At 42.7% G+C, this 22331-nt stretch overlaps 1 protein-coding gene across 1 annotated transcript in view; it reads right to left on the reverse strand.

The window, feature by feature from the left end:
* Positions 1-21629, reverse strand: part of LOC137435144 (WD repeat domain phosphoinositide-interacting protein 2) — a gene marked incomplete at its 5' end in the record, with an annotated part of 122628 nt that extends 100999 nt beyond the window's left edge. The window contains 1 exon segment of the mRNA XM_078784620.1: positions 21547-21629. Within this exon segment, the coding sequence (XP_078640746.1) occupies positions 21547-21629 (83 nt within the window).
* Between the last annotated feature and the right edge of the window lie 702 nt (positions 21630-22331).

Below are 22331 nucleotides of genomic sequence, written 5' to 3' on the forward strand. Positions count from 1 at the left end.
GAATATTTGGGGGACAGAGCCCAGAGAAAGCTGGGGGAGCTAGGCCAGAGAGCAGTCGGTAGAAGACAGAAAGACCACCAACCTGCCTGCGGTGAGTAAGTGAAAGGCTCTCACAATCAGCTTCATCGCGGGAGATTCAAATGTTTCTGAAAGTTTTGGTTTCAACAGCGTGAAGCCGAGCCAGGTGTGAGGCAGGATCACCAGCCCAGAGGGGAGAGCAGCATTCCAACGAGCTGCAGATGAAAGCCTTGTATGTGGTGAGGAGCTCAGGTGTGCCAAGGAAGGACTTCGCACGACGGAGGATGCCCAGTCGGCGACTGGCTTTGGAGGCCAGATTTGAAATGTGGTTTTCCCAGGAAAGATCATGGCAGATAGTGAGACCCAAAAGCTTGAGTGACAGAACTTCTTGGAGAGGATTATTCAGAAAGTGGATGGGAGGGTTGTCCAGTCGGTCTTTTCGGAGAGACATCGTAAGAGTGTGACATTTGTCAGGATTGAAAGACATGTTCCACTTGTTTGCCCAGTCTGTGATTTTGTCCAGGTCTGCAGAGAGTGAGGAGGCAGCAGACTGCCGATCTGAGGGATGAAGAATGGAGCGACAGAGAGTAGAGTCATCAGCAAAGAGACACAGAGGATTTTCAAGAGAGTCAGAGAGATCATTGATGAAGACCAGAAAAAGGACAGAGCCTAGAACACTGCCTTGTGGAACTCCAGCCTGAACAGGAAGAGGAGATGAGAGAAACCCATTCAGGGCCACACGTTGACTACGACTAGAGAGGAAGTCCGCCAGCCATGCGTGGAGATTTCCATGGATACCAAAAGAGGAGAGTTTGGTGAGCAGAGCGGGGTGCCAGACCGTATCGAAGGCACGTGATATGTCAAGGGAGACTGCTCTAATTTCCTGTTTGGCATTGAGGACCTCCATCCATTGTTAGGGCCTTGACAATCTCAAGGCTACAAGTCCATCTCCAGAGATCTTGATGTTCCTGTGTCCACCGTACGCAATGTTATCAGGAAGTTTATGGCCCATGGCACTGTAACCAACCTCCCTGGATGTGGCCACAAGAGAAAACTTGATCGAAGATTGCAGTGAATGAATGTTTGAATGGTGGAGAAAGCACCTCGATCAACTGCCAAACAGATTCAAGCTAACCTTCAGACACAAGGTCCGACAGTTTCAACTCGCACCATCCGTCTCCAACTCAATGAAAGGGGGTTCTATCCTAGAACCCCACTGCTGAGAGGGAGACATAAGAAAGCCTGACTGGAGTTTGTCAAAACACACCTGAACAAGCCAAAATCCTTCTGGGAGAATGTCCTGTAGATAGATGAGACCAAATTAGAGCTTTTTGGTAAAGCACGTCATCTGTATGTTTACAGAAAACAAAATGAAGCATTCAAAGAAAAGAACACCTTCCCTACAGTCAAGCATGGAGGAGGTTCAGTGATGTTTTTGGGGTTGCTGTGCTGCCTCTGGCACTGGGTGCCTTGAATGTGTGCATGGCATCATGAAATCAGATTACCAAGGCATTTTGGAGTGCAATGTTCAACCCAGTGTCAGAAAGCTGGGTCTCCGTCAAAGGTCATGGGTCTTGCAGCAGGACAATGATGCAAAACACTTAAAAAGCACCCAGGAATGGTTCAAGACAAAACGCTGGACTGTTCTGAAGTGGCCAGCAATGAGTCCAGATCTAAATCCCATTGAACACCTGTGGGGAGATCTGAAAACAGCAGTTGGGAGAAAGAACCCTTCAAATCTGGGAGAACTGGAGCAGTTTGCACAAGACGAGTGGCCCAAACCGCCAGTAGAGCGGTGCAGGAAGCTCATTCATGGCTATAGAAAGCGCTTGACTGCAGTTATTTTGTCCAAAGTCTGTGCTACCAAATATTAAATCTAGGATGTCAATAATTTTGTCAATGCCGTTTATTTTTATTTTCTGATTTAAAAGGAAATATTAAGTTCTGAATCAAAAAGAAAGGTTCTGTAATGTTAACAGTGAAATAAAGAATTGTGGAGACCAAATACTTTTGTCAATTTGAACTTATTTTTAGAGAAAATTGTGAGTTATTTGGAAAAAGTGCAAGGGTGCCAATGTTTTTGGCCACGACTGCACACCAACCTTTCATCCAAACTTCTACTTTTGCTTTACTTCCAGCTCTACCTCCCTTCTGATTTCATCTCTTTGCAATAATGGATGAATATGCATGCAACCTTCTGGGACTATTTGGCTATGATGGCAGAGGGTGCAAGACAAGGAAAGAAAGGCATTGGATGGCGAAAAGGCTACTAATGTGTGTGTGTGCTGGAAATGGGATAGGCCGAGCTGCACAGCCCCTCATGAGTAATAGCAATAAAATCCAGAGTAACCAAGCATCCATATACTGTGTCCAGTAACGTAAAGTAGAATACAGGATCTCTGGTCAACAGTCATTGTTTTTCTTCCATTGAGCTCCACATATATGTGTTGTACCCTTTGAGTAGTTAAGGAGTGCCAAGAAAAAGATTCGCTCAGAACAACATGTCCAAATGGAGGTGATTTGAAACTTGGCCGTGTTGAGTTTTCAAGGAATGACTTGGAACGGAGGAGGATACCCAGTCTGTGCTCGCTTTCGAGGCCGGTTTGGCAAAATGGTCTGCCAAGAATAGCTTGTAGCCAAAAGTTAGGCTGAGAAGGTCAAGAGATTGGACCTCACCAGTGGTTGATTATGGAAATAGTTGGGTTCATTTGACAATCCTGCCAATGCAATAGGGTAAAACTGTGAGATTCTCCTTGATTGAAGGGCATGCTCTATTTATCATCAGACCAGCCTCTAATCAATTCCAGATCAGCAGAGAGTGGCACAGCTGCTTTCTGCCTGTCACTGGGATGGGAGTGCTGTACGACGCACTTTGTCTATTTTTCTTTTTCGAATATGACCCTGGCGTTAACACTCCAATGAGTAGATTATATTGCAAGGCATTATTGCTACAACCAGTCATTAAATGTATATCAAATTACTCATTCGATCCAAGTCACTTAACAATCAATCGATTGGCATCCTGAGCACTCAAGACACCCTTTGATACAATTTTGGTTCGTGATCAATCGTCATGTCCTGCAGAGATATTTCTTTGGATTGACAATTCATTGAAGTTAACGTTTTCTCCAGTCTCAATCCACTTCCTTGCGGGTGGTGAAGCCGCTCATTATGCCAACGACATGGCTGGGATACATTCATCTACGTCAATATTTTCTTCTTCTTGTTGTTATTCTTCTTCCTCTTCTATTTCTTCTCATCTTTACAGATCTTCTATCATCTTTGAACTATTTCTACTTGTATATTTATCTTTGCCAATCAAGTTTTTTTGTGCATTTGCAGCCTCATTGTTTTCAAGGTGTACTTTGGCTTTAAATAAGGGGGTACATTTGTTTTATTTAACAAATGTCATATTCACCCATTTGTCCTGCTCTCATGATGGTCCAAATGAAGCAGTGTAGTGGCCGACAGGATGGCCTTGAGAAACACACACTCACCTCTTAGCCGTCTCGGCTGGGTTTGAATCTCAACCCAGCTGTAAACCATTTCACAGGCAGGGTGGTTCATCAATGTGTGCCACCCCTCACATGGACGTTAAAACTGGGCGTCCCGCCTGCTAGCATTAGTTGGTGGACGTTAAAGATCCAATATGGTGTCCTTCGCAAAGAGTAGGCGAGCTATCATGGGCACAATGAAAAAATTACAAATTTCTGCCCTAACCAGCAGAAGGTATTGCATCAGCGGTATAGCCAAGCCCTCAGCCAATGAAGAATAAGAAGGAGCCAATCTCAAGAACAGTGGATTGATAAATGCTTGTTTAGACTTGAGAACCAAATTTAGTAAAACAGAGTTTTTAACTTGATTCAAGTGATCAAAAGATAAACTCTGGATTTATTATAAACATTGTTTAAACATGAAAATCGTTAAAAACAAAACTCAAATGACACCTTGGGCAGATTAGCAGTTTGAAATATACATTGAAATTCATAGTTTCTTTTATTTTATTTTATTTTTGTTGTATACCAGATCAAGGTTTGTGTAAGAGCTAACATTAATCACATAAAAACAAATGGGCACATCAAAATATATAATAAAGGGAGTGGGGGACAAGATGGGGAGGGAGAGGGAAGCACACAGTACAACAGTCGAGAAACAGGGACATCGGGAGATCTGTGGGAGGGAGAGGGCTGGGGTGAAATTAATGGGGGGTAGACAAGATTAAGGTTTTGGATGGGGGAAGATAAGAGATGGTGGTGAACAGCTGTTTTAAAGACCTGGAGGGAGGAGTGGGATTGAAGAGAGTGAGGGAGTTTGTTCCAGAGGCGGGAGAAAAGAGGAATGCAAGAGTGAAGGTGAGCAGAGAGTCTTGATTTTGGCAGTTTAACAATAAGAGGGTTGCTGGCAGATCTTGTGCGACCTGTAGGAGTATTTGGGGGGGGGGGGACAGAGCACAGACAGAGCTGGGGGAGCAGGGAGGAGAGGAGTCGGTGGAAGACAGAAAGACCACCAACCTGCCTGCGGTGAGCGAGTGAAATGCCCTCAGAGATAGCTTCATCGCCGGAGATTCCAATGATTCTGAAAGCCTTGTTTTCCAAAGCGTCAAGCTGAGCAAGATGTGATGCAAGGGAGCCAGCCCAGATGGGAGAGCAGTACTCCATCAAGCTGTGGCTGAAAGCCTTGGAGGTAGACAGGAGTTCTGGTGGGCCAAGGAAGGACTTTACACGATGGAGGATGCCCAGTCGGTGTCTGGCTCTGCAGGCCAACTTTGAAATGTGGCTTGCCCAAGAGAGATCATGGCTGACAGTGAGACCCAAGAGTTTGAGTGACTGAACCTCTTTGAGAGTGTTGTTGAGTAAGTACAAGGGAGGGTTTGCTGTACATCCTTTGGTCCTTTCAGAGAGAGAGATAGTGTGTGTATGTGGGATTTCTCAGGATTGAAAGACATATTCAAGTGTTTGACCAGATTTAAATTTTGTTAAGGTCTGAAAAGAGGGAGGAGGCTGCTGCGTGTCTGTTAGAAAGATGAGGGATGATGTGACAGAGTATATTCATCAGCAAAGACATAAAGAGGATTTTCCAGAGAGGGATAGGAATAGGATAAGGCCAAAAACACTGCCTTGGGGTACGCCAGCGTTGACATGGAGAGGAGACGAAAGAGTTCTGTTGAGAGTCACATGTTGGCTATGAGAGTAGAGGAAGTCAGTAATCCAAGGATGGAGTTGGCCTTGGATTCCATAGGCAGACAGTTTCGACAGCAAAGCAGGATGTCAGACAGTAATGGAAGTTCGAGATGATCTCATGTCTGACGTTGAAGGCCTCCGTTCCATTGTTGGGAGTAGAATCAGCATGTCCAAGGTAGAGTGACCAGGTCTGAATCCGAATTGACAGATTGATTAGATCTTGTTAAAGATCCGGATATGGATCCGTCCTATCAGTAGGATACTATAGGGAAACTGTTCAGCCTGGCAGATGTATACACTCCCTGGCAGATGCTATTCTCGTTTCTTTAGCAATATTATTTATTATTACCTCCGCCACCAAAGTTGGATGGAGGTTATGTTTTCACCTCTGTCTGTCTGTCTGTCTGTCCATTTGTGAACAAAATATCTCAAAAAGTTGTGGACGGATTCGGACGAAATTTGGCAGAGATGTAGTGTATGTGACAAGGACGAAATGATTAGATTTTGGTGAAGATCCGGATTCGGCTCGTATAATTTTTTAAGTGATTCTTCACCATTGGGAGATTGGGCTAAAAACGATACATAGCAGGATATCTCAAAAAGTTGTGGACGGATTTGGACGAAACTTGGTGGACAGGGTGTGTGTGTGACAAGAATCGATTCAATTTTGGTGAAGATCCGGATCCGGATCCAGCTAGTATAATTTATTAAGTGATTCTTCACCATTGAGTGATATGGCCAAAATCGAGGGGTAGATCAGGGTATGAAAGACGACCTATGGTGATTCCTGTGATTTTGATTAACTGTGATTCTGTATTGTGATCTTCTGGTCTACTCTGAGATACAAAACGTAAACTGTTCACCAGGTGGAGGTATGCTCCCTACTGAGTGCCGTTCTAGTTTTATGCTGTTTTGACAGCAGTGGCACAACATATACACATAACAAGGGGGTGAACATGAAGAAGCAGGAGGAGAGAGAGAAAAGTGAAAATAAATATGGCAACCTATAAGTATAAATAGATGTGATGGGTTAATTAATGAGAGTGAAAATGATCACAAGGATGGAGCTGCTGAATGACCTGCGGTGATGGTGTATTGCCAATCTGAGGCTCCAGAGGAAAGAGTCAGATTTAACAAAAAAAGTAAGAATGTTCAACAAGAGAGGAACAAAAGAGTGGAGGTTAGCAGCAAGTCTTTGGGAGTATAAAAATGAAGGTGCTGCGGGAAGAATGAATGTGAACTGGATGGATTGGGGATGAAAGAATAGAGGGAGCAAGACCTGCGGAGAGGAAGGAAAGACATCAACCAGAGATCATCAATCAGTCTACAATGAAATGCAGCAGCCGCTGTGCTTCTGCTTCTTTGTGGGAAATATCAATGCTGTGAGAGCTTTGGATTTGACAGCATCCAGCAGAGACAGGTGGGAAGTGGGGGCAGGAGCCCTTATGGGAGAGCAGTACTCTGGACAAGTCCAGCTTGTAGGCCATGGGAAGTTAGGTTTTAAGGAATGACGGAGGATGCCCAGTCTGCAGCTGGCTTTGGAAGCCAGCTTTTAAAAAATGTTGTACCCAGAAGATTTTGTAGCTGATGGTAAGGCCCACAATTTTGAGAGAGTGAACCACTTCCAGTGGTTGATTGTGAAAATAGATAGGTGGAGTCATTTGACAAGGCTTATGGAGAGACAGGGTGAGAATGTGAGATATGTCTAAATTAAATATAAATGTTTCAAGTGTTCACCCAGTACCTGATCAGTGTTACCACTACTTGGGAAATTTATCAAGACTTTGGAAGATTGAGACTCAATTATCAGCTATACTTCTTGATAATTTGATACAAATCACTTAGTTAAGAAGGGGCACATAATGATCTGCATAAGAATGGAAAATCTTGATCTTGAATCTTGTGTTTTTAAGTGGTAGCACTGTATTTGATCATTTCCACGTCAACAAAGAGGGAAGCCACTCCTAAAATAATTATTATATCTTTCACCTTTTCCTCTTTTGGCAGCAGCACCCTCCATCATAAACATTCACACTTTGATTTTATGTTTCACATTTCTTATCGTTGTCACAAAACCATAAGATAAGGTTCTCTATTTAATCGCTTTCCAATATAGATTATTAAATATCCAGAAGTAACTAAATCTCTATAACTCGAAGTCAAGAAATTGGGAAAAACGAAACTCGCAAAGCAAGCGGTCCTGACAATATCTCTGCCAGACTTATCCGTCGGTTCTCTTATGAACTAGCTGAACCTCTGACGGACACAATTAATGCGTCATACAAGCAACAGACAGTTCCAGCACAATGGAAAAGGGCACATGTCGTTCCCATTCCAAAATAGTCACCTGCCACCATCGACAACTTGCGCCCAGTTGCCCATTTCTCAAAAATTGCAGAACACTTCATAGCACAGCGAACGATGGGAGCATTGAAGCAGAACCTTGACCCCAAACAGTTTGGAAACATTAAAGGTGTATCAACTTCACAATGCCCGATTGACATTCTGCACACCAGTTCACGAGCATGCAGAAACACCAGGATCAATTTTGTCATTGATGCTCATGGACTTTTCCAAAGCTTTCGATCACAATGATCGTACAATTGCTATTTCAAAACTACAAATGGGAGTCGATTCATCTCTTGTTTCCTGGATAAGCGACTTTATTTCAAATCGTGAACAGTACGTTAAAGTATGCTGGCAAGGTTTCTGAGTGCTCACGCATTAATACTGGAGTTCCTCAGGGAACAAAGGTGGGACCTGTTGTATTTTTTGCCATGATCAACGATGCCTGCCACAACAAAACTGCCACCGGTATTCATTGTTTCAAATATGTTGACGATCTTACATTTATTGAAAAGCGCAACACTCAAACTGAATCTGGTATGCCGGCTGTTCTTGAACTTCATAACTGGTCAGTGGAGAACAGAATGTCTTAACCCCAAAAAGTGTGCGATAGTTGACATCTGTTTCACTCGAAACAAACCACCCCCTCCGAACCTGTCATTGAATGATGTTGTAATCCAAAATTGTAATATCATTAAATTGCTGGGTATCTTCATTCAGACAGATTTGAAATGGGATGCACATGTCAGTTCCATTGTTAAACGAGCTAACAGTCGTTTACACATGATTCGGAAGTTGAAATACCATTCCCTCCCAAGCAATAATCTTCTAACCATTTTTACATCTTTTGTTCATCCCATATTAAAATGTGGGGCTCCTGTGTGATCGAGCAGAATCACAAAGCAGCAGTGTAAAGTGGTTGAATTTGTTCAGAAAAGGGCTTGTCGACTTATTCTTGGCCGCAGAGCCTCCGTTAGGCACCCGCGTAGGCAGCAGCCACTGGGGGCCACCCACAAAGAGGGGCCTCTCACATCAGCTAAAGCATCTTTAAAGTCCAGTTGTGTTCCATAGACGTTTCCAAAAACACTAGCCATGCATATCTACCGGCTGCCAATCGCTTCACTGACAGGTTTAATCAAAGACTTCATGTTGCACTTCACAACCACATGGCATACCTATGTGTAAATCTCAATGAGGATGAAAAATACAGTGAAACACATGAAAACCGGACCTTTCGTGGCAGAGTTGTTGTTGTTTTTGTTGTGTTGTGCAGAGTTGTTGTTGTTTTTGTTGTTGTTGTTTTTGTTGTTGTTGTTGTGCTCCTTCTGTGTCCGTCACACTTTATTCTAAAAGCTTAAATGGTTCCTGTTACCATACATTAAACATCTTCATCCAATTCAGAAAGATAGACGGACTTTTAAAATAGAAACCTGTATCTTTATGTTTAAACAGACATTGATTTTTTTCCAAGTACAATCGATCATTAGGACCACTACTGATCATTTCATTTTCAGAACAAAATCTCCTTTTGTTATGGAACTTATTAATTATTATTATTATTCTTTCTGCCAAATTTTGTGGAAGCTGCAGCGTCGGCACTGTTGCTCCGATCAACGATCAAATTGAAACTTTCCAGGAATGTTGGGACTAATGGGAATTGATGCCATCTTTTTTCGAATCTTGATTTTGCAATCACCATGGCAACTAGCTTGGATTTAAGCGAAAACTTCTTCTTCTCCTAAACCGCAAATGCTATCGATTTGAATCTTGTCATGTTATGATCGATTACCCATGGTGCAAAAAAGTTGGATAAGATGACGTCATTGGTGAAGCAGTTTGGCAGCTATGTTGAGGTTTAAAAAAAAATCTATCCCATTAACACAAAACATTTTTTGTGGCATCTACGTATCAATACAAACTTGAATATGAAACTATTTTTTTTGATCGGTCACATGGTCTGGCAATGAAAAAGAAAACAAAATTGATCAAAATTGATGATGTCATGGGTCACATGACCAGGCGACTCCTCTGGATGACGTCATAGGTCATGTGGCATTGCGGCCAAATTGGATTTCATGAAAAACTTCTAAAACGCACCTCCTTCATTTTTCGGATCAATTAAGTTCAAACTTTGCATAATTGGGTCCGTTGTCAAGGACGTTGTTGCACACTTGTCCAATCAGAATGGGGCATCTTGGTCCCCGGGGCATCACTGCTCACAGTTTTGAGTTCTTCTTGTTTCCATACTTTTTCACAGTAACATCCCTACATCATTTTCATTCAAAAAAAAAAGGTTTTTCTTACTTGTTAAATAGCTTTCAAACTACCTCAAAGTAAATCGAATGAAATTTACTGTGAATCATTTACTCGACTTTATGTCAGCTATGTTGTCATTACTCCATCTTGAGGAAGTACCTTTAGGACGTCAGTCAGCATTACCTTCATTCTTATCAACCTCAGCATTAGGCCCACATAAGCAATCCTGGAAAAAAATGAACAGCGATTGACATCGGACTTCGTTCATTGTTGGCCACATATCACACTCTGGTTGACCCACACTACTGTCCTATCGAGTTTGGTTACAATCGGTACAGGCATAGCCGAGATATGACAATACATTACCCATGATGGTGTGGAAAGACAGATACACGCAGAGACAGAGACAGAGACAGAGCTGGTCATTCTAATACTTCGCTAACCCCTCCGGAACCAAGGTATAAATCGATTCTTCGCCTGAAGATCTGTCACCATATTATTACTTATTAGCCCTCCAATAGAAAGGGCCCCCCACATGAGGTTTGCAGGGGGCCACCCACATACTCAGCAGAGGCTCTGCGCAAACTACCATAGTTACTTGGATGCTTTATGTGATTGTGGTCTGGAGTCACTTGAGAAGAGAGGTGAGCAACTCTGCTGTTGTTTCGCACAATCGCTTCCAAATTCCAAACTTCACCACTTGTTATCTGCAGACAGATATCACAGTGACTATTTGCTACGAAACTCAAAGCAATTAACCGAGTTGAAGTGCAGAACCATAAGATTCAAGAATAGCCCAATGGCATCCCTCATCCGGTTAAAGAACAAATTGTAGTGTTTGCTAAACATTGAACTTTGATGTGGTGTGAATCCGTCAAATTACTGCTAAATTGTTTTTTCTTGATGGTGTTCATTTTATTTTTATTCTACATCAGTGCTCCTTTTACTGTAATGTTTTTGTATTCGTTTTCATTTTATATTTTATAACTGGTTGCCACTTTATTCCGTTATTGTGTTTTATTTGTTGAACTCATCAATTGTGAAACTTGCCTCAATTCGGCCTTTGGCCGCAATGAAAGTGGAATTGCAATTACCTTTATTATTATTATTATTATTATTTTATTTTATTATTATTATCTAAATATCTATAAAGCTCAGTTGACTTTTTGCTCCACCAAATAACAGCGAAATGGAGTTGAGTAAAAGGGTGAATATTCTACAGATGCTGTGATAAATAACTACCTCTGTCGGTTTGAATGTTTGAAAGAGAATAGACGTCTGGATCAATTTCTGAATTAAATTTAAATCCCGATTTAAATATATATAAACGCGAGTTGTCTGTGTGTGTGTCCGCGTTTTATTCAGAGATGCCTGAACGGATCTTCATCAAACTTTCAGAGGTTCATCGGTGAGTGCCTGGGAGTGTTCGAGGCAAACAAAAAAAATTGAAAAAGAAAAGTTGGTTTTTTTGGTTTAAAAAAAAAACAAAAAAAAAAACATCGCTCGATAGTGCCGAAGCCTTTTTAAATTAATGACAGTTATACACAAGTACACATTCGCATAAATAAATACAAAACAATTACCAGACATTTGAATACAAATAAATCAAACAATTCCGGAAGTGTACGAATTTGGTAGTACGGCTTCTTCTTCTTCCTGATCGGCATCACACTTAACTCAGAAACGTGAGCCACATTCATTCAGAAACGTGAGCCACATTCACTCAGAAACGTGAGCCACATTCACTCAGAAACGTGAGCCACATTCACTCAGAAACGTGAACCACTCCCCTTCCTCTCCTGCCTGCCCCCTCACCTTCCCCCCTCCTTCCTCACTCCACTTCCCCCCCTCCCCCTCCCCTTCCCTCCTCTGCCCCCTTCTCCTCCTCCCCTTCCCCTCCTCCCCCTCCCCTCCTCCCCTTCCCTTCCTCCCCTTCCCCTCCTCCCCTTCTCCCCTCCCCCCCCCTCCCCTCCCCTCCCCACAGTAAATTTAACCAACCTTTGAGCTGCCTAGTATGTGTTCGATTCTTAACCAGACAGTAAACTGACTTTTTTTTTTAAACCGGACTAATTCCTGACCTTGAACGCCCAGTCTTACCAGCTGGTTCATGAAAGACTTAGGCTAAAACATTTCCCCAGCGACTCCACAAGAAGATGGGAAGAATTGGGGCAGTTAAAGTAGGAATAGTAGTAATAGTAGTTATAGTAGTAATAGTAGTAGTAGTAGTAGTAGTAGTAGTAGTAGTAGTAGTAGTAGTAGTAGTAGTAGTGCTTTTGTTGGAAAGGTTACAGAGATTTGCGTTCAGAGCTCATGCAAGCTCAGGCAAACATATGTTCCCAGTTTAATGTCGCTCAATTCCTCATCTCTGCAAGTCCATGGTTTGAACTACAGTAGCCAAGGTAGAGCATTTTGAAGAGAAAGCACTACCAAGACAGATAAGGGGAAGGTAAAAGAACGCCAAAGAACACCAAAAAAAAAGAACGCCAAAGAACACCAAAAAGAATGCCAAATAACACATTTATACAAATAAGAGCAAAATATCTTGTGGGGAGACCGTACAAAGTGCATCATTTATAGTCCAGGTTTCCTTAAACTTTTGAACAGTGTTACTATATTCTGCCGCCTTGTACTCCGAAATAATGCGTGAGCGTATTAAGCCCTTCAGACATACAGAACTGTGTTCCACCACATCTTTCTCAATTTTTGCCTTCCTGGTTTTATATATTGCCATTTTTGCACAGGCTAAAATAAAGTTAACAAGGAGATCTCGTGACTTGCTTAGTTTCTTTACCGGGTGCCCGATGATAAAAAGTGTTGGAGAGAAGTGAAGCCAGAAGCGCAAGAGAAGATTTTTCATCAGTAAGAACACTGGTTCAAGACGGTGGCATTGAAGGTATATGTGAAATATAGTTTCCCTTTCACCACAAAAGCAGCAATCCTCTGAGACGTTAGTGAAGTGCCGCATCATAGATCCAGAGCTCAGTGCACCATGTAGCAACCTCCAACTTAAGTCTGCCATCATTCTTGGCGTTGGGTAGAGATAGAGTGAATCCCAACGTGGATGAACAGTCGAAGGAAGTGGAAGAATCTCACGCCAGGGAGTATCCAGTCGGGTTGCAAGAGCTATATAATGGAGCGAGTGGATCACTAGCAGGTATATATTTTTCCTTGATAGCCCACAGAGCGACATTTCCACTGTGCCAGGGGTCTTACTCATATTGTTTGCAGGTATTGGCTGAGAGAGCTCGCAACATCGTGGTCGGATTTTAAAATCCATGGAGTTACCGATGGACATCTGTCCAGATCCATCACCCTCTTTGGGATTCTCTAGATATTCCAGACAATCGGGAGGCAAGGAGCTTTTGACCTCTTCAAGTATCCTGGAGGGGATCCCGATTGTCCTCAGGCCCATTTTCGCTGCGAGTTCCTTGGGTAAAAGCGTTCTCTTACCATCGTTCAGAAGGTCTCCCACTGTGGATATGCTACCAGCTAAGAGGCTCCTTCGTACTGAAAAGGAAGCCAGAGTTGGGCCCTGTAGAAGAGGGTTGAGAATGAGCGGTTCTTCTAACAGGTCCTTGCCTGGATAAGGAACTGTTCTTTGTACGTCGACTACATTCCAAGCCTTCAGCATTTCTTGATAAAAAGGAGGCAATGTAGCACTAGACAGGCTCCGAGATGTAATGATGAAAAGATTCCTTTTGTACCCAAGATTGAGCACTTTGCTGAAGAAGTATGATGCCAGTGAGCACCATTGCGGTGCAGGGTTCACATGTAGGTAACGTTGTATGGTCTTCAGCCTGGATGCGTGGTAGTGGCTTCGAAGGCAGGGAAAAGACTGTCCACCTTCTGAAAAAGGCAAGCTCAGAATGCCCAGGGAAACCCAGTGTTTACCATTCCAAAAGTAGTCCAGTAGCTTCCTCTGCATCTTAACCAGAAACTCCTCTGGAGTGCTTATGCAAGAGAGCCTGAATACTAACTTCGGAATTATAAACTGTTTAATAAGGAGTGTTTTTCCCCTCAGAGACAGGACTTTTAGTAGTCCACTCCAGTCTCTCAACTTTGCTTCGATCTTGTCCCCTAAAGTGTTCCAGTTAATGAGTGGTGAGGACCCATGGGAAGTGGATAAGTGCACCCCCAAATATTTGAGCTCATTGCGACTCCAGGTCAATTTCTGAAAAAGTGTTGGTAACTCCTTTACCTGCATTTGTCCAATTAGAAGCCCCGAGCTTTTCCTCCAATTGATTGTAGCAGACGATGCTGCTGAATAGACCTGCTGACAATCATAAACTATTTGCATATCCCTTGCATTGCTGGCAAACACGAGAACATCATCTGCATATGCAGAAAGTTTGAGGTTGACCCTGTTGTGTGGCACCACAATGCCAGTTAGCCTTCTTCTCATCAAACAAAGGAAGGGTTCGATACATAGGGAATATAATTGGCCGGACAGGGGACATCCTTGTCTTATTCCTCTCTTAAATGGAAAGGGCGCGAGCAAGAAACCGTTGACTTTGACTAGGCATTCTGCCGACATGTACAACGTCTGAATCATGCCTACAAATCTCCTCCCCAACCCAAATGTTAGCAAGGTTTCAAACAGATACTCATGGTTCATCTGGTCAAAGGCTTTCTCCTGATCCAAGGAAAGAAATCCGACTTGAGTCCGAGTCATGTCCGCATACTGTATCAGGTCTCTGACAAGGGATATGTTGTCATGTATTGTCCTGCCTGGAATGGCATAAGATTGGTCCGGGCTGACTAATTTTGTCAGGACTGGTCCAAGACGGAGTGACAACATTTTAGCCATGACCTTATAATCCACACACAGCAGAGACACAGGGCGGTAATTCTTAAAGTCTCTCAAGTCACCCTCCTTGGGAATCAAGACCAGCATCGCTCGACGCCAAGAAAGGGGCATTATACCTGTATCACATGCTTCCTGAGCTACGCTTAGGTAATCAGGTCCAACCAAGTCCCATACTTTTATATAGAATTCACATGATAAGCCATCCATGCCAGGGGCTTTATCTCTTGATAGGCTGTGCAGGGCGGTTTTCAATTCTTCCAGAGATAATGGAGTCTCCAGCTGCTCCCGGTCTTCTACAGAGGCTTCAGGAAGACTACTCCACAAAGTGCCACCTGCACCTGCATCTGTGCTCTTACCCGAATACAGCTGAGCGTAAAAGGCTCTAATTCGTTTTTGAACATCCTCAGAGCCATTGAGCAAGAGACCATCTTCTGCGAGAACACTCGCTATAGCCCTGAATTGACCTTTGCGTTTTTCCACCCCTTTGAGATAATTCAGGACATATTCATCCTCAGAAATAAACTGCAAACGAGAGCGCACATATGCCCCTCGTGCCTTCACACGACTACATGCTTTAAGGGTGCTCTTTTTTTCTTGGTATGCCTGCAGTTCAGTAGAGGTAAGTGTGGCCAGGTGCTTCTCAAGGTGCAGCAGTTCCTCTTCCAGTCTTTTGATCCCTAACCCAAGTGTTTTGCTCGATCCATACGAGTATTCCTGACACAGCAATTTCAATCGTACCTTGCCTACATCCCACCAGAATCCAAGTGAGCAAAAATCTCCTTTTTTATTCCTCCAGGCTTGCCAAAAATTCAAAAAGATTGACAAAAAGGCTTCATCCTGACTTAAAGCATTGTTCAGGTGCCACAAGCCAGGGCCTCGCCTTGTTTCCGCCAGGGAAAACTTAATCCAGGCCAAGTTGTGATCTGTGAAATGGGCAACTTTTATGCTGGAGTCACTGACACTCTTACACCAACGGTGAGACACGTAAATTCTATCGAGCCGGGATTGTGATATATGACCACCTCTGATACTCGTATACGTGAATGTTCTGTCTGTGGGGTGTTGTATGTGCCAAGTATCCCTCAAGTTTAACAGTGTTATGGTTTGTTGTAATATTCTTACAGAGGGATTATGCGGCTCCTGACCTATTCGATCAAGGGAGGGGTTTAGAGTGCAATTAAAGTCTCCTCCAAGAATTACACACTCTTCACCAGGCAAGGTGAGCATGAATCTCTGCAACCGGTTGAAGAAAATCCCCCTTGCAACTCCTACACAAGGTGCATAAATGTTGACGAAATTGACAACAAATTCTTCAAACTTTGCTTTTATATGTAGCAACCGCCCCACACTGGCTTCCTTTACGACAAGTATTTCAGGTTTCCTCTTTGGTGAAAAGAGGGTAGCGACTCCACAAGATGTGTCCGTTAGGTGACTGAAAAAGGCCAAGCCTTCCCATTGGTTTTCCCATCGGGATGCAGCCTCTGGGGTCGTGTGGGTTTCCTGCAAAAAGGTTACTTCAAGTTTTTCCTTCACACAGAATGACAATACCTGGTGCACACGGAATGCATCCTTACAGCCATTGACATTCAATGATCCTATTCGTAAGTTTGATGTCATTGTTGTATTGAGAGTTTTGTTTCTGTGAAATTCATCCTCCTAAACGAATTTATATTCAGGCCCGTAACTCAACAACTTTGCTAGAAACTTCCTGACTCGGGCTTGTTCGGCCGAGCCTGAAGTCCTTGTTTTATGTCCCTCTCTCCTTAGTGCATACAAGGAATGCACTAGCAAGTCATAATCTTTCCACCGTTTCAGCGCATTTTCCACTTTCTTCCTGCTATGCAAGCTTTGTTCCAGGAACTCGAGTATCTCCTGGCTGGGAATGCAGGAATGGCGCCCTGCCGGTAGGTCTGTCTCTAAACCAGTCAGTGACCCTTGATAGTCTTCCCCATCACCAATACTTTCCTCATCATCGCTGTCTGGAGGTTCAAGATCCTTCTCCTTTGGACTTGTACAATGTGTCAAGTCTTCTGCCATGTCGTCTCTCAAGGCTGACTTGGCATAATCTTCTGGCGCAGAGGAACGCTCCTTTCGCTCTGATGCGGCGGACGTTGCTACACCTGTGGGAATGGATGCCTCCTCCTCAGTTGGTATAGGAGATCCAACCTTTTGGGGTCGTAAAATAGAGATGTGCTCAACTATTCCCCTTTCTGCGCCAACAGTGAGTGAAGTGACATCACCTGAGATGTCGGTCAGTGCCAGCAACTTTATTGATGCTTGTGTGTCTGGTTCCTTCTCTCTGTCTGTCCCTCCGATGAATGCTACTTCAGAATCCTTTGAAACTTCGGTGTTAATCCTTCGGTTCAGAACTGCTCTTGTAGACGTTTCAATCCCTGGTTTATTTTGAAGCTTCGTTGCAGTTGTAATTATTGGATGCATTTTCTCAGGAGCCAACATCACAGTATCGTTTGGCCCTGTCAAGTCAGATACCTCTAGGTTGTTTGTCTTTTCCGTGCTGGGTTTACTACCTGACGGTCTCCCTTCCTGTTCATTCTTCAAACTGTCTTTGGGTGGATCTGAGAGAGAAGACTCTCCATATCCTGTCGTTTGATGAATAGTTTCCTCTTCTTCTTCTTCTTCCATTTCTTCAGATTGGGTTACCACTCTTTTCTCCTTCAGAATACTAGGCGTTACAAATCCCTTTGACACATTACTTCCCGTGTCATCCTCAATTGTACCAGGGTGTTCCGTGGTCCCATCCTCTGCGGGTTCTGATTTCCTCTTCTGTGCTCTCTTTGCCTTCCCTGCTCCCACTGCCTGCCATTGATTTATGGCATCAGAAGAGTTGGGATGAGAAGCTGGTATAGAACTTTCTTGAGGGTCCACTGCCCTCGAGCACAAAGGAGCAACCGCCTCTCTTAGGTTACCTACAGTGACGCTGGGATCCTCTCGAGGCTGATCTGGACGTTGAGGAGCTGCAACCTCTTTAATGATGGTGGGGCAGTCTGCTCTCCTGTGATCCTTCGCTTTGCATACAAAACAACGGGGTTCGTTTGTCATATAAAACACCCTGTAATTCTTTCCGTCAAAAGGAATAACAAACGACCCCTCACATTCAGCCTCCTTTCCCAATTCAATGGATACTTGTCTTTTAAAAGACCAGACATGTTGTAGGGAGGGCTCATGACAGCCCAAAGACACAGGCTTGATGGGTGATCTCAACACTCCCAGTCGTTCCAGGAAAGGCACCACGACATTGTCAGGCACGTAAGGAGGTATATTAGATATAATTATCCTTGTACCAAGACTTGAGAGCGGCTCGACTTGTACAAAGAGTCCTCCCACACTAATCCCTTTCTCAATGGCTTTGTTTGCTGCAGCCTCTGAGTTAAGAAAGAACACAGCTTGTCCATACATTTTCGAGGCTGCAACTATCGTTGCTGGATCAACCACACTAGCGAGTGCGTTCACATAGGCCTCTATTTGGGTGATTTGTCCCAACTCGCATTTCACCCCGTGCTTCCTTGTTAACGCCTTAAACGGGTGGGCAGGGCGGTTCCCACCTGCACCAGAGGTAGTAGCGGCCATCCTTGCCCATGTACCATCCAGAGGCATGATTACTATTAACGGTATATTTCCCGTCAAATGAAAATGGAAAAAAAAAATACCAATGAGCTCGTTCGCGAGCTTCTGTTTATTTTAGCACGACCGTACCGGTATGCTGATGATTAACTCAAAAGGATAATCAAACGCGCAACGCGCGTTGAGCAAATAACTTATCGGCTTAATCGCCAAAACTATGCAAATTTAGCACAGAAAGTCAAGGGTGATTAAGCAAAAACAAGGCAGTCAAACAGTTTGTGATACGCCACAAATCGGGCGCGGCAAATCTAGTCCCACACGGGTGCGGCCGCACGCTGCGGCTAGGCCCGAACACAAAGGGACTAATAACTCAAACGGGACGTCAAAGTAAAGTAACAAAATGAACCAACTCGGTTCAAATAACCCAAATAAACCAAAAATACAAACGAAAACGGAAGAGGATGAGAAGGAAATGTCGAAAATAGCACAGCTCGAGGAACAGCAAAATGGCGTGGCGTAGTAGTAGTAGTAGTAGTAGTAGTAGTAGTAGTAGTAGTAGTAGTAATCACTAAGGTTGAACGCTGAGTAATAAAATGCAGCTGAGTAATAAAATGCAGCTGAGTAATAAAATGCAGCTGAGTCATAATATGCAATAATATGCAGCTGTGTAACAAAATGCAGCTGTGTCACACTTATTTGAATAATCAGCACTGCAAAACATCTTGTTTATATTTATAGCAAACCAATGCCTCGTTTTAAGGGTAAAGTTTGTGATTAAATTTATTTCATCAATAAACACCTATAATTTACACAATTCTTTTCTATAAACTGGTTGGGCACATCCTGGCATCGTCTACTTTGAATAAGGAAAGAAACTGGTGCATTTAAACCTGAAAGTTTGCCAAATTCATAGCAACGTCCTGTACAAACAAGAGCATCTATTTATTATGTATACAAACAAGGCAGAATTTTAAACTCATCACTCTTACCTTACCTGCATGTGCTGTACATCTTACATCTTACCTCTCCCACCTCCCTTTATTCCTATGCTCTTTCTTCTTTCCCCACTTTCTTATCCTCCCACATTTCCCTACGCTATATTTTCTGGATTCTTCTCCACCACCTTCACCCCCATTTCTCCTTCCAATCAAATGTTCTCACTTGAGTGCTGCTCCATTAAAAAAAAGATGGTCCAAAATACAAAACACTGGTAACCTCAGCACATCATCTAAAAATGTTAATTACAGCCCCATTTGACATCACCCACAAACATCAATTTTAGATCAGAGCTTCTTGTTAACATTGCATGAGAGTTTTTGCTTGGAAAAACTAGAACCGCACTCGTTAGAGCGCATAACGCCGCCAGGCTAAACGGTTTATGCTTTGGATCCCACTGAACCAAAATCTAATCAGCTTGTTCTTGTCACTAACCAGATGAGATCTAATCTAATCTAATCAATCTAATCAGATGAGATATCGTGCTAAATATAGCTTTTGACCCTGTCTCTCAATGGTGAAGAATCACTTTAAAATTCCCATATCCAGAATCCCTGGTGTTGGGCTAGCGGCTAGGGAGCAGGCTTAGGATCCTAGGATCCTGGGTTCGAATCCCGGTCGATCGCTGAATTAACGCCAGGGGGGTTGACTCAGCCTGTCATCCCTCCGAGGTCGGCTAATTGAGTACCAGTTCACTGGTAATTCCCTGTTTGTCGTTAAAGGCGGCAAAAAGGGTTGGCGTCAGGAAGGGCATCCGGCCGTAAAACATTGCTTCAAATAGGGGACCGAAAAACAACAACAACCACGGTTCCCGAAAAAGGCCAACCCCCGCTTTGCGGGGAAAAATGGCCTCTAAAGGTGGTTTTTTTTTTGGTTTTTTTTTTTTTGTTGTTCTTGTCACTAACCAATTCATCCACCAAGTTTCGTCCTAATTGGGCCATAACTTTTTGAGATATCGTGCTAAATATAGCTTTTGACCCTGTCTCTCAATGGTGAAGAATCACTTTAAAATTCCCATATCCAGATCCATGTCTTCACCAAAATGTAATTATTTCATCCTCGTCACACACCCAACTTGGCCACCAAAGTTTCGGCCCAATTCGTCCATAACTTGATATCCGGCTCACAGCCAGAAAAACAGACAGACAGGGGTGAAAACATAACGTCCATCCACGTTCGGTGACATAGGTAATTAGAAGTATTTTATACAAATAAATTGGTTTACATGCTTGAACAATTAAGGCTAACCCCCGCTCTAGCAGGGAAAATGGCCTTAAAATGCATGTTGTTGTTGTTGTTGTTGTTGTATGCTTGAACAATTAGGTCACACAGACCCATTGATCTTCAAATGCATCAAAAACCCTTCCAAATCACCGATAAAGGAAAATGTACACATATTTACAATACTTTAACGATAACAAGATTAAAATTCAAACTAACAGCATAAGATTCCTCATTATGTGATCAAGACACTTATGATTCCAGTACTGTTTGAGACTTCTTTATTCCTGATTTTCCAAAGAAGACTCCGATTGGAATGTACATATTTTAGGGTATCTAGTAGAGTTTGTGGTGCTTTTTATGGCGTAGCCCATAGGGCAAATCCGTCTAGAACAGCGTTTGTCTGTCCGTAGGTATGTATGTATGTATGTCCCCTCAAATGTATACCAATCAGAGCTGAAGATATGGTCACATGACAGGGTGATGTGAATACGTCTGATGTCATTACAGCGGTATGGCGGCTGACTCTCCACACACCGCCATTTTGATCTATATGCCATTCATGCCGAACATATCGTCGAAGCTGTCATATATCACAATCGCCATGCTCTACCTTGACGTTTTTCATTCAGTGTGAAACACAAACAAACCGATTGTTAAAATGACCATCAAATATCGAAAGAATAGACGTTATGGATCTTCCAACAAAACGGTACGTATCGGCCTTAGGCCTCAAATATAACCATAACACTTTAATCCTAATGTCGTGAATACAAAGTTGATGGATTGAAGCGGTGTATGGTTCATGAATCAATGATAAGCGGTGTACGGTACTAATAACCGTGGAAGTAAGGAATTCTCCTCGGTTTTTTGATAGCATGTTATTAACCCAACCCTTGTGGGGTATATAGATTACAGTAGATCTTCCCTCAGTTCTGTAAGTAAAGCTTACGTCGGAATTCCTCCAAATTTACTTGTTTAATGTTATAAACAGCATTACCGACTGTTTAAAAAGCTAATCATATGTTTGTGGTTTATAATATTTTACAAGCCCGGCTACCTGTTAAGACTTTTGGTTTTGTTAATAGTAACTCCCATCTAAAATTAATGGCGAATGTTCTGCTTCTTGTCAAATCTTACGGTAAAAGTGCTGTTGTTCTACACGATCAGTGCTTCGCAGCCCAAACAGGTGAAATCCTTTACTCGTTCCAACTGCCAGAGACCTGCCAAGATGTGAAAGAAAAAAGCAGGATGAATAGTTGAATGAAAAATAACATTAAATATTTAATATCTAATTTTCACTTTCAGAAATTAGTAAATTAGTTTTAACAATTAATTGTACTTGAGCCTTACAATTCATACTCACAAACATAAACACTTTTTATAAAACAAAAGGGCAAACAATAGCATTTGTTTCAGACAATAAAAATGCAAAGTTAACATATGGAAAGAGAAAAATGCAGTACTGTACAATCAAAAACAAGACCGAAAGTCTAACAGCGGCATAGCCAGGCTTGTAAAATATTATAAACCACAAACACACCTGATTAGCTTTTTAAACAGTCGCTAATGCTGTCTATTACATTAAACAAAGAAATTTGGAGGAATCCAGACATCCGTAAGGAAAGTGTTACTTACAGAACTGAGGGAAGATCTACTGTAATCTATATATCCCTTATCCCCACAAGGGTTGGGTTAATAACATGCTATCAAAAAACCAAGGCGAATTCCTTACTTCTGCGGTTGTTTGTTTAATCCCGTGGTTTTTCACCTTACTTACTTCCGCGGTTGTACACCGCTTATCATGGAATCATGAACCATACACCGCTTCAATCCATTGACTTTGTATTCACGACATTGGGCTTAAAGTGTTATGGTTATATTTACTGTATTATTATTATTATTACTATTACAAAAATGATACT

This window comes from Myxine glutinosa, chromosome 9 (assembly GCF_964187855.1).
Source record: "Myxine glutinosa chromosome 9, kmMyxGlut1.1, whole genome shotgun sequence".
Taxonomy (NCBI): Eukaryota; Metazoa; Chordata; class Myxini; order Myxiniformes; family Myxinidae; genus Myxine; species Myxine glutinosa.